General features: G+C 44.8%; 3 protein-coding genes across 6 annotated transcripts in view; 2 read left to right on the top strand and 1 right to left on the bottom strand.

The window, feature by feature from the left end:
- Positions 1–1,058: 1,058 nt before the first annotated feature.
- On the top strand, positions 1,059–5,366 carry cnih1 (cornichon family AMPA receptor auxiliary protein 1). Its single transcript, XM_058386526.1, has 5 exons — positions 1,059–1,230; positions 2,299–2,367; positions 3,482–3,594; positions 3,711–3,854; positions 4,374–5,366. The coding sequence occupies exons 1-5, from the start codon at positions 1,150–1,152 to the stop codon at positions 4,399–4,401; spliced, it is 435 nt and encodes a 144-aa protein (XP_058242509.1). The 5' UTR covers positions 1,059–1,149; the 3' UTR covers positions 4,402–5,366.
- A 138-nt stretch (positions 5,367–5,504) lies between these two features.
- Positions 5,505–8,122, bottom strand: cdkn3 (cyclin dependent kinase inhibitor 3). Its single transcript, XM_058386523.1, has 8 exons — positions 7,920–8,122; positions 7,574–7,656; positions 7,436–7,491; positions 7,301–7,345; positions 7,000–7,222; positions 6,853–6,884; positions 6,646–6,749; positions 5,505–6,341 (listed from the first exon to the last, which is right to left on the bottom strand). Exons 2-8 carry the CDS (start codon positions 7,651–7,653, stop codon positions 6,249–6,251), a joined length of 633 nt encoding a protein of 210 aa, XP_058242506.1. The 5' UTR covers positions 7,654–7,656; positions 7,920–8,122; the 3' UTR covers positions 5,505–6,248.
- A 9-nt stretch (positions 8,123–8,131) lies between these two features.
- The window catches only part of lgals3a (lectin, galactoside binding soluble 3a), an 11,573-nt gene continuing 7,074 nt past the window's right edge, over positions 8,132–12,630 (top strand). Inside the window, exons 1-3 of one of the 4 annotated variants that reach the window (XM_058386519.1) lie at positions 8,132–8,269; positions 9,123–9,140; positions 10,134–10,877. In XM_058386519.1, the coding sequence (XP_058242502.1) occupies positions 9,126–9,140; positions 10,134–10,877 (759 nt within the window). In that variant the 5' untranslated portion in view covers positions 8,132–8,269; positions 9,123–9,125. Of the gene's footprint in view, positions 8,270–8,730; positions 8,965–9,122; positions 9,141–10,133; positions 10,878–12,630 lie in introns of those variants that run through there. The other 3 variants (XM_058386518.1, XM_058386517.1, XM_058386516.1) reach the window with 3 other exon arrangements.

Below are 12,630 nucleotides of genomic sequence, written 5' to 3'. Positions count from 1 at the left end.
CACACACACTTCTGTCTTCTGTCTGATCCACTCAGTAAAATATTCTCTTTATAGAATAAATCACACGATGATGTCAGTCTTAAAACCTGTGAATGTGATTAATTCAAAGAAAACAGCAATCTGTGTGTGTGTGTGTGTGTGTGTGTGTGTGTGTGTTTTTACCTTGCAGATGTTTTTGGGTTTTAAATGTTTGTGATGTGTAGAATATTTGAGTTTTTTTGGCCTGTGAAGTCTTGAATATTTGTACTTTTTCATGGTTTCTACAACGTCTTCTGTATCCACTCTTCCCAATAAAACTACAGCTCATGACAAACTGGTTTATGAACTCTTCCTCCATCCCCGAGTCCTTCACCACTGAGATATCAGACTGTCAGATCCCTTCATAAAGATCTTTAACAGGGATTCGTGTCACTTGAGATATTCTTAACCGTTACCGTGTCCCTGTGTCCAGGTGAAAGCTGTCCACATGACCGCAGTGCCCCGGGGACAGTGTTGAGGTCAGGCTGGAGGATGAGGGATCTTATAAACACCATCAGTGCAGTTGAACTGGTGTGTAAACACAAAAAGGAGAAAAAAACTGCTCCAGCCCCACATTCCTGCTGGAAAAACAGGAACGATCTCCATCCTCCTGAATCCTCCTTCACTGTGTTTGACAATTTAATGGAAGAAAAAAATCAGAACAGGCAATTCAATTCAATAATTCATTTCTACTGGGAATAATTTTTGATACACAAATAAAAATACCTGAAGTAATTGTTGTGTTTTGAATCCCTCAGGATCGTAAACATGGCTGAAAAATATTTTTATATTTAATATAATTATATAACATGTTCGTGAAATGTCGTGTTTGTGAGGTTTTAATGACATATTGTTTAGAACTTGTTTATAAAGGTAAGAATTCATTAAAAATGAAGCTGCTGTTATAAAAACACCACAAATACAAACATTTTATTTAGATTTAAATGTTTATTGGAAGTCTCGCGAGATGATGTTTGGTGCGCGTGACTTTTTTAACCAACGATTCGGAGCCACCCAGAGATTTTTTTTTCTCTTCACCACGCATGCGCAGTTGCGTTTTTCGGCGTGAGGCGACAACGGTTCTCGGGGTTAGCTCCAGGATAGCTAACGTTATAGCTAGCTAGAAGAAATATGGCGTTCACATTCGCGGCCTTTTGTTATATGCTCGCTCTGCTGCTCACGGCGGCCCTCATCTTCTTCGCCATCTGGCACGTAAGTAACATCGGAATAAACCTAAAATAAACGGGGTGTGTGATGTGGCTGACGGCTGAACGGCTCCGTGTGCACGCGCACACTAGACTAGCGCACTTAGTAGTGTGCATCAGCCCCAGCGCGTGCGTTCACCCTTCATGTGCACTAGTTAGTGCGGAAGTGTGGATCAGGACCCAGCCTGTGGTTTACAATAACCAGGCGTATTTCATGTTATTTTTTAAGGTTTAGAATCGGTTTAAACTCCATTTCAGTCCGGTTTCACATCGCTGAATGTGGATCAGTTAACTCCTGAAGTGATTAACACCTGGTTTAGCAAACCAGCAGCCGGCTAGTTAGGACTGCTAGTCAGCTAATGCTAGCGGTTTAGCTAAATGTTCACTATAAAGACAAGAATCATGTTTCAGTGCAAAACCCTCACAAAGAAACTCATTAATTAGTACCATGTTGTTTTAATATCTGTTATACCTGTGTCTTTGTTTCAAGTAAAGAGATTAGATATTTAGGAAAGATTTCTTTTCTCCTTTTTAAAAACACTTTAGGGAATGAATGTAAGATTGCGTTTGGACTCTATCTGTCTGTCTGTCTATCTATCTATCTGTCTATCTATCTATCTGTCTCTCTGTCTTTGTAAAAATCTGTCTCTCTGTCTGTCTCAGTTTTCCTCAGACTGAAATGAAAGCACAGCTCAGGAGGATGTAAGAGATCCGGAGAGTTGCAGATAGAAAACTTTATTAGAATGATGTTTATCTGTTCTTCATAAACAGTGTATTATTGTAAGATTTCTTTCCTAAAGCTTCGTTTTATGTGTCACAGAAATGTACATGGTGTAGTGAGGTTTATCAGAGTTTTATTTGTTTGTTTATGTCTCTGGAGAATAAACATCTCTTTCATTGAACTGGGATTTAAAATAAAGTCTGGAGTGTTTGCTTTAATCAGGACAGGTTTATTATTCATCACTTAATAAAATAATGTTTTGATCATTTGTCTATTAGGAATATTATTACAATGAAAAGGAAATGACAAAAAAAAAATAAACAAATAAATTTAGTATCTGTTGTTGTGTTACAGATCATTGCATTTGATGAGCTGAAGACAGACTACAAGAATCCTATAGACCAGTGTAACACACTAAACCCGGTGAGTGTGTGTGAGACTGCGAGTGTGTGTGAGACTGCGAGTGTGTGTGAGACTGCACGCATACCATACTGCACTCTCTGACTGGTCACTAGCTTGCTCCCAGTAATACCTGTACTAATCTTCAGTGAGGGCTGGCTTTTACACACACACACACACTCTAACCCTCTGATCTTGTCTTCCTCTGTCTGCGTTTTTATTTCTCTCTTGCGTCTCTGATCGACACACAGACAGTTGAGAGGGTGAAAAAGATTAAGAGAGTCAGACTTGCGCTGAAGGTTGGTACAACACATCAGCTGTGTGAGTGAGTGAGTGTGTTTGTGAGAGCGAGAGAGAGAGATTTGAGTAGAAGTCCAGGTGTTAACTAAAAGACGTGTAGACACGCGAAGCATGTTGTGTAATTTCCATCAAATCATTTGTGGCTTCATCCTGCATGTTTTATATACACACACACACACACACGGTGTACTAGTCTCCTCCCTCTCCTCTGTTTAGCACAGGTCATTCTCATGGCAGCAGCCAATCAGAGCAAACCTGAACAGCATCTGATGATTGGTCCAGTTGGTGTTGGTGGTGGGGGGGTGCTCTGCTGTAAGCTATTTGTATACATTAATCTTTTAAAAATTAAATAGGACTGGCTCAGAAGTGTGTGTGTGTGTTGGCAGATTAGAGTTCTGATTACTTCATTTTGGAGCACCTATGGGGATGGCAGATGGAGAGATCTTTCCTTACATCAGCAGTTTTAGTGACAGAGAGGAGGGGGGTGAGGGATGGTGTAGTATGAGAGGGGGGTGAGGGGTGGTGTATGAAGTCACTACAGCAGATTTGTCACTCATTTTGTTTGTGTTTTATTATTCTCTCTTTATCTGTACATTAGTTTGTGTTGTGAAATACTTGCACGTACACACACACGCACACGCAAACACTTTTGTGACACATGCATGACCTGCATGCTTCTCATGGACTGATGCACACAGTCTTTCAGTATAGCCCCACCCACTCTATGGCTCCTCCCCTTTCTCCACCTCTTCTGTCATTTAATGAAGGGGTGTGTGTGTGTGTTGGAGCCTTCATAGAACTATGATAAGGTTCATGAATAATGGTGTGTGTGTTTCAGCTGGTGTTGCCTGAGTACCTGATCCACGTGTTCTTTTGTGTGATGTTCCTGTGTGCTGCTGAGTGGCTCACCCTCGCCCTCAACATGCCCCTGCTGGCCTATCACGTCTACAGGTGGGCGGAGCTTTCACCTTTCTCACTGCCAATCATGGTGCTTAGTTTGGACAAATCTGTATATGTGTATGTTTCAATAAACAGATGTGTTGAGCTAATGTGTGTGTGTGTTACAGGTACATGACCCGACCCGTGATGAGCGGCCCTGGACTCTACGATCCCACCACTATCATGAACGCTGATATTCTGGCCTACTGTCAGAAGGAGGGGTGGTGCAAACTTGCCTTCTACCTGCTGTCCTTCTTTTACTATCTCTATGGGTCAGTACACATACACACACACACACACAGTAGCTAACACTCATTAGTCAGTGATAGTGAATTATTTAGTACATTATGAAAATGTGGTGTATTGGGACACAACGTGTGTTTGTGATTCTGTGCCTGTCTCTCCACAGGACATGTCCCAAACCACTCTAAATACAGTATAAGTGTATTAGACATGTTGTGTAATGTTATGTACACTAGTCATGTGTTAGTATCTTTCCTTGTTACCATGACAACTGTGCACTGTCCTTCTGCCCCAAACCTCTGATGCACTGGTCAATACAGCACGGTGTGGTGGTGGTTTGGGGGACAGCCTGTAGTGTTTAGATATAATCTATTCATTATTATGCCACTGAGGACACACCTTATTAACACTGATGGGCCACGTCCCAAATCACACACTAGTGAATGTCAGGGTAGCATTTCAGTCTGTTACTCAGTACTGCACTGTGTTAGAAATGCAACCGATGACCAACTGTCTCTCTCTCTCTCTGTGTGTGTGTGTGTGTTCAGGATGATCTACGTGTTGGTGAGCTCTTAAACTCCACAGTGTGCACTTCAGTGTGGATTTGGACTTTGCCGTCTCTTCTCTCCTCTCAGTGCGGCTCTGTTTCAAATGGACACCCTGCTCCCTAATCTGGGACGATATACAGAACGCAGTCGGCCATCGGTACAGCAGTGCATCATCACACACACACACACACACACACACACACACACACACACAGAGTACATTGTGAACTTTAACACTATCGACTCCCAGGTTTTCACTGCAGTGCTGTTGGATTTCTTTTTGTTTTTTTGTGAAATAAAGTGTTTGTAATTTTTTCCCTTTGATTTTCATACTGTTTATTTTATTTATTTTTCATGATGGAGGTTGTGACTGTTTCTGTGCCAAAAAAGTTTTATTGGTTTTATTTCCCCCTTGATGAGAGCATTTCATTTCTGTCATTTTATCCTGGAGCATTATCCTGTTCTTTTCATTTAAGCCTTTAAATCATTTGAAACGGATTTCAGAAGTTCTGACTGTGTTCTGTTTCATCCTCTGGTCATGTAATGAGCAGGGTTTTTAATTAAGTTTGATGCACAGCCTTGGTCAGTAATGTGTTGGTCATTTTGGCTCTGTCCTAAACCCTCATTCTCTGTTCTAGCAGACGCTTGAACTACTCAGACATGGCTGTTTAAGACGGAGCCAAAATGGTGGACGCTCTTGATTTGACTGAGAGTTTTTGTGAGAAGTCCTGATGCCACCCTGGTGTGTGTGTGTGTGTGTGACTGAACAAACATACATTCCTGACCAGGGCTTTATCACTCCTGTGATTGGACACTCCTGTCATGTGACTTAGTATTAATGCTGCATGCCTTTGTACTCAGAAAAACCCAAGCTTTGGCCAGGAAAATGCAGCTCAGAATTCCCAGTTACCAATCAGATTATGTTCAACTCCACCCGAGTTCTCTCTCTCTCACACACACACAGCGGTTTCACTTCACACTGCTTCTGTATTTGATAAAACTGGACTTTAGCTTTTAATCTGTGATTCTATACATCTTTTCTCATGATTAATCACACTCTCTCACACAGAGTTACTGTATAAACAGGAGCGTGCTTCATGTTCTTCTGAGCAGAAATGCTGAAACACTGAGTGTTTCTGAATACAAAAGAGTGCAGCATTAATCCCCACACACACACACACACACACTCCTACACTGATCTCACACTGCAGGAGAACACACCATACATCAGACGTGTGTGTGTAAGCCACAAGAAAGAACAATAAAGTTCTTGAGTCTTCTTAAACACGCCTCTTGAGAAGTTGATGTTATTTATGACTCCTGATCTGATCCACATCCCTGTGAGGAACCTGCTTTATTTATTTATGACGTTAAAACATCACCAGTTCCAGAGTCACCTCCTCTTCCTTACACAGGCTCATGTTTAAATACTGTCTCAGATCAAGTCCATCAGATCTAATCACTGTTTTTATTTCTTCAATCATCAGTGCAAAGCTTTATATTAATAACATCAAACCCAAATACAGCAGAAATCACAGCGCTCTATACACACTGCAGACCGCATAACTCTCTCTCTTAACTCCGTGTGTGTGTGTGTGTGTGTGTGTGTGTGTATTCACTGAGTGAAAGAGAAGCTGAATGTATCTAATTTGTTGTTCAGAGGGAAACAATGTCCACTTCACAGATGACCGATCACCAGCATGCTGTACAGGGCAGTTCAAAAAGTATTGGCACCCCACCCCCCACTTCAGGTGAACAGCGACGCTGTAATCTATCCCATAATATTAACAGAAAAACCCAGAATGTGAAGATCATATCAGCTTGAGACCAGACATGACACTTTTCTTAAACTATGGTTAAAGGTGGGGGGCGGGGCTATCTGGAGACAGATCTCTCCGAGCTTCTGGACTCTTTGGTTTCCTGATAAGCAGCAAACTTCTCCCGAAACTCATGCAGGAAGTTGTATTGCTGCAGGAGAATAAAGATGAGAGAAAAATGTAAGCTGAAGGTGACATGAGAAGCGGTATGGTGGGCGTGGCCTCCCTCTGATGATGTCATCCTCATACGTGTGTGGTGAACAGACCGAGGCGAGCCGTCATTAACATGTTAAACTTATTAAATATAAGTGAGGATTACACTCATGAACCATGGGGGTGATTTTAGCCAATGAAACACCAGCTATGACATCATCAGTGGGTGGAGCAGTGTGTATGCAGTGAATAAGGAGCACTAATTTTAGTAGAAGTAAATAAACAAGGGGGCGTGGCCTCACTTTGACAGTTTGAATGGCTCCACCTCCTCTCAGCTCTCTCAGGATCTCAATGGCTTTAGCGGGTGTCATGGAGACGGAGAGCTGCAGCAGCAAACACGCAGCGACTGCAACACACACGCACACAGGTGAAGGGCAGTTAGGAAGAGGACATTGCTCTGATATTTATACATATAATATTTAAACAATAAAACACTGAGGAACACTCACCGAGTCCGGAGCGGCCCAGACCTCCATAACAACTGTAACACACACACACCTCTTTATTGGTATAGTCAATAATAAGAAAAATTTCCCCAGACTTAGGCAGGACATGTATAATTGGCCCCGCCCCTCTCCCCAGCCCATGTGACTCACTGGATGACGGTGCGGCGCTGGGTGCGTAAGCAGTGCTGCAGCTCGTCCAGGATGCGAGTGCACTGGTGCAGCTCAGGAGCGCCGCCGTCAGGGAAGGGCAGGTGGTGCACAGTGAGTCCACTCCGAGTGTAACACTCCAACAAACACGGCACTCTGTAACGCACAAGCTCCGCCCTCTCACACAACACAAACACGTCCTGTACACCCTGTGCACACAGCTCGCCTACACACACACACACACACACACACAGTCATTCAAGAATCCTCCTCTTTCTCAGCTGTGTGTGTGTGATGAACTTGCCCACGTCTTTCTCCAGATTTCTCCTGATGTCTTTATATCTGCATCCTGAGAGGATGAGATGGAAAATCAAATCACCAAAACACACACACACACAAACACACACTGTACTGTCCTGTACACACACACACAGTTTACCTGGTAAAGAGCAAATACCGAGGAACTGTGAGCACTCAACCACCGACAAGGACAACCTGTGCACACACACACACACACACAGCAGTTGAGCAGTGGAGCTGTCAGAGTGTGTTGAGGTGAGTGTGTTTGTGTTCTCACCAGGAGATCTGTAGAGGAGTGTAAGACTCTTCATCACCACCATCCTCTTCATCAGAGGAATCGAACTCACTGACCCTCATCACCTACACACATCATCTCTGTGTTAATGTTTTATTTATACAATCCTAACAAACACACTTGGTATAAAATACAGACTGAAGCATGTTTATTTAAATGACTGAGATTAAATATTAAGCTCGAGCTCAGTCTTAACTAACTGTGTATCTGTATACCGATATGTTAGCATCACATGCTAAACTAATCCCAGGTAACAACACGACAAACTAATGATGACAAAAATATGATGTAGCAGATGTGTAATGGCTGATACCGCGGTGTTTAATACCGATAATCGCGGCGCTCCTCAGCCTGCTGCTGCTCCTCGTCAAGCGCCGCTGTGTTTATAACATCTTTTTAAAAAAGCTCAGTCAGGACGCGACAGCCAATCAGATTACGGAATGACAGGAGGCACCGCCCACTCCGTTAAACTCACACAATCATTGGTGAACTTTTTGATGACGTCTTTGACGGTTTTTTGATCACGCGGGCTGTCAATAGGTGTGTTCCACCGGACACAGGGCTGCGCAGGATCCTGTTTAAAATCCCACCGCGTTTTATTCGAAAGTTATTTACAAAAGACACAAAACAAACAAGAGTATACCTCCTAATGTTCCAGACCTAAAACATCGTCAGGGGGTACGTATTATATACAAGCAAAAAAAAGATACAGATAAATCTTTACAGCAATTAAGCGTTATGAAACGTCACTATTCGCGTTTATTAACACACAGGCTGCAGTGTGAACATTTACCCTAACATACACGTTAAAAAATAAATCTATATTTCTTTATAATTCTACATTAGTGTGTGTTTGTCGCGTCCTCCGTTAAAGGATTTGTTTACATTGTTCGTAGCTAAAATTCACGCAGCTGCTGCGCCGTTTTAAAGCCACGCCCACTATGCACAGTCACGCGCAGGGGCGTCACATTTCCTAGAAGCCACGCCCTCTTTTCCTCAAGGCTAGATCTCTAGCAGGTGGTGCTGGCATCATCGCTTCGTTTTCCTCCCGCACACATGAGTGTTGTCTCTGTAAAGATGGCGGTCAGGATTCCCCACGGGCTGTGAGCCAAACGACGCCGCGGAGCGCACTAGGTAGCGCGTAGGGAGCATTGTAAGCGATGTGTTGTAGACTGTGTAGTGCGCTTAGGCAGGGAGCTAGAATAGGTTTGGCACGGAACCTGATTTATTCTCGTCCTCAGCTCACTTCCGGCTTGTTGTGAGTGAGCGAGTTGGGAGTGAATTTTGACTTGTTAGTGTGTGTGAGTGTGAAATAGTGTGTATTTGTGTTTGAGAGGAAATACAGTGCGGAGTGTGTGAAGCTTCAACAGTAGGTACAGCGACTTTATAACAATCTCTTAATATTCGAAAATAAACATAGAGAGCATGCGCATAGATACACTCTGATACATTCCTCAGTGTGTGTGTGTGTGTGTGTGTGTGTGTGTGTGTGTATGTATTTGTAACATGTTTCTGTGTCCGTTCTTTACAGGTCATGGCTGATTTCTCGGTGAGTTTTGTGTTATTCTCTCTATCACACACACACACACACACACACACACACAGTGTCTGCATTGTGCCATATTACAGATCAGAGGTGTTTGTTTTGTCCTGTTAGAGTTACACAGAGATTTGCTCCAGTTAAACTGGTTCTGACTCAGAACCTCCTCACACTCCTCCTCCTGTGATTTACACCATCACACCACACACTACACTCGGAGTGTATCAGAGTGACGCAACACTCCTCCTCCTCCTCCTCCTGTGATTTACACCATCACACCACACACTACACTCGGAGTGTATCAGAGTGACGCAACACTCCTCCTCCTCCTCCTCCTCCTGTGATTTACACCATCACACCACACACTACACTCGGAGTGTATCAGAGTGACGCAACACTCCTCCTCCTCCTCCTCCTGTGATTTACACCATCACACCACACACTACACTCGGAGTGTATCAGAGTGACGCAACACTCCTCCTCCTCCTCCTCCTCCTGTGATTTACACCATCACACCACACACTACACTCGGAGTGTATCAGAGTGACGCAACACTCCTCCTCCTCCTCCTCCTCCTGTGATTTACACCATCATACCACACACTGCTGAGTTCCGGACTCTGATTGGTCAGCTGGTGTTGATTAATTCTCTCTGGCCATAGTGCAGGTTTATATTAACACTCTCTCTGATATTGTTATTGTTATTAAAATAATCGTTGATGAGGTTTAGTGAGGTTTTGTGAGGTTTTGTGTAAATGAGAGGTTTTATGTAAGATATCTGGAAGGAGTCTCCAGTGTCAGTGCTTTATAGTGAAGAGGAGTAACACACTGGGGTTGTGCTGTTAGAGGAAAATGATCAGCTTGAGAATGTTAGCAGTGTGTCCACCCTGACAGTGTTAGTGACCGTGTTGAACAGATGACCTCTGTGTGTGTGTGTGTGTGTTTTTAATCTTTTTTAAATTTTTTAAATAATGTGTGTGTGTTTGTTATTGTTCCTCTGTAGTTAGCTGATGCGATAGGGGATGATGCCCCGAGTCAAGCATCAAAAACTGCACATGGGAAGCCGTCAGCCCCTACAGCCCCAGCTGCCCCCTCATGGCCTGGTGCACCCCCTGCAGGCCCAGCTGCCCCCGCGTGGCCCGGTGCGACCCCAGCTGCCCCTGCAGGCCCAGCTGCCCCTGCATGGCCCGGATCGACCCCAGCTGCCTCTGCATGGCCCGGATCGACCCCAGCTGCCCCTGCTGGCCCAGCTGCCCCTGCATGGCCTGGAGCGCCCCCTGCTGTACCTGGTGCCCCCGCTGCTCCTTCTTGGCCTGGGGCACCCCCGGCCGGCCCCACTGGCCCTGCTGCCCCTGCGTGGCCTGGTGTAGCCCCAGGTGGTCCAAACTTGCCCCCCTCTGGAGGTCCAGGCGCTCCTCCCCCTGCCCCAGGAGCTCCAGGCCAGTTTCCCAGCATGCCATCTGCCCCGGGCGGATACCCCTCCGGCCCTGGGATGCCAGGACAGTTTCCTGCTGCACCGGGGCAGTTTCCTGGAATGTACCCCTCTCCTCCTGGGGCTCCTCAGGCTCCCTACCCTAACATGCCCTACCAAGGGAACATGTATGGCCCAGGAGGCCCCGCCCCTTTTCCTCCTGCCACAGGGTTTTCTGGAGGAGTGTTCCCACCGGTGCCCCATGGCTCATGGGGACCGCCCACAGGCCCACCCACAGGACCCTATGGAGGTCCCCCTGCTCCGGGAGGAATGCTGGTGAGTAATGTGTTCTGTCTTCTGCTGTGGTTTTGGTATCTCCTGGCTTCTTTAGGGTTTAGGTGTATTGAGGATCATGTCTGATGGGATCTGATGGGTTCTTGCTGGCTTTGTTCTCTCGTTTGGTGGTTTCTGGGTCAGTTTGGGTTTCTGTCTTGGTGGCTTTAGGTTGGTGATGGTGGATCAGGGTGGATCAGGGTGGACTGGGACTGATTTCTTTCAGGTGTGTTTGTGGTTGTTTATAGTGGAATCTAATGGTTGGGGTTATGGCTTCTAGCAGTCTCCAGCAGGTGGTTCCTGATGGGCTCTTGTTGTTCCTGGTGATCTCTGGTAGCTTCTGCTGATCTCTGGTAGCTTCTGCTGATCTCTGGTAGCTTCTGCTGATCTCTGGTAGCTTCTGCTGATCTCTGGTAGCTTCTGGTGGTCTGTGTGATTTCTCTCAGATGGTCTCTTTCTTGTTTCTGGAGGTTTTGGGGGTCATTATGGTCATTATTATCATGTGGTGGAAATGTAAAATAAAAGCCTTTGTTTTATGTCTTTCAGCCGCAGCCCAGACCTCCATATTACTGACCATCAGAGTGAACAGCACGGAGTCTCTGCAGCCTACACACACACACACACCACTGTAATGAAGCGTGAGCTCAGGGTGTGTGAACATGAAGTAGGAGCCGAATAAGCTTCATTTAAGTTATATATTTAATAAACACATTTAACCTCACACACACACACTCACTCTCTCACACACTCCCATGGTGTGTGTGTGTGTATGTGTGTGTGTTGAATATCTCTCTGTACACTCCACAGTTGTGTGTTATTGCTGTTCCACGTTATTGCATCATTTATTAACTGTGTGAGAAGCTCGGCCTCGTCCCAATCCTCTGTGATACACACTCGTCCACTTCCCCATGTCCAGTTTGAGTGTTGAGCGAATGCACTATGGAGAATCCTGAATAAAATGTTATTGTAAGAATTATAAAAAGCCTTCATCCTTCTGTGTGTGTGTGTGTGTGTGTTAGAGAGAGAGAGAGATCTCTGGAATGGAAACACTACATCACTACATCATTGGGTGGAGTTTGGAATGGGGGTGGGGCTTGGTGTCATGTTGTCATGGCGACTGTGTTTTGTTGTCACAGCAGTATGTTGCTTCATGCAACAAGAGGAAAGTTCTCTGAAGGATCATGTGTTTCTCTCTTCATGGAATAAATGAGTAAATTGTGTGTGTGTGTGTGCTTGTGAGTGAGTGAGTGTAAGAGTGTGTGTGTTTGTGAGTGAGTGTAAGAGTGTGTGTGTTTGTGAGTGAGTGTAAGTGTGTGTGCTTGTGTGTGTGTGTGTGTGTGTGTTAGCTGTCCCTCTCTATCTGATGGTTTCAGCTCTTGTGTGATGGGAGAAGAGATGATGGGATGATGATAAGCCCTGAGGGGAGGGAGGGAGGGGGGATAAATATAAAATATATAAACATTGAGGTTAATGCTGGAAGGTGAAGGTGAGAACCAATAGGAGACGTTCTGCTGAAGTTCCTGTTGGATAAAGGTCATTGTGGAGAACAATACAGTGTATCAAGTTAAAAGCCTGGAAACATCAGAGGAACATCTGAACATCTTCCCCATGCTGAAAGACCCTCATCTCCTGCTTTAGTTACCATGAACCTTCTGATGGACTCGCAGTTTCCTTTATAATTCTTCAGTTGTTGAAAGGTCCATCTTCTTCCCAGAGTCACTTTCTGGTCATGGTGCAACTCTTCATTCATGTTTCC

The sequence above is a fragment of the Hemibagrus wyckioides genome, linkage group LG03 (assembly GCF_019097595.1).
Source record: "Hemibagrus wyckioides isolate EC202008001 linkage group LG03, SWU_Hwy_1.0, whole genome shotgun sequence".
NCBI lineage: Eukaryota > Metazoa > Chordata > Actinopteri > Siluriformes > Bagridae > Hemibagrus > Hemibagrus wyckioides.
Note: the sequence above shows the minus strand (reverse complement) of the source record. Positions and strands in the feature narration are given on the sequence as shown.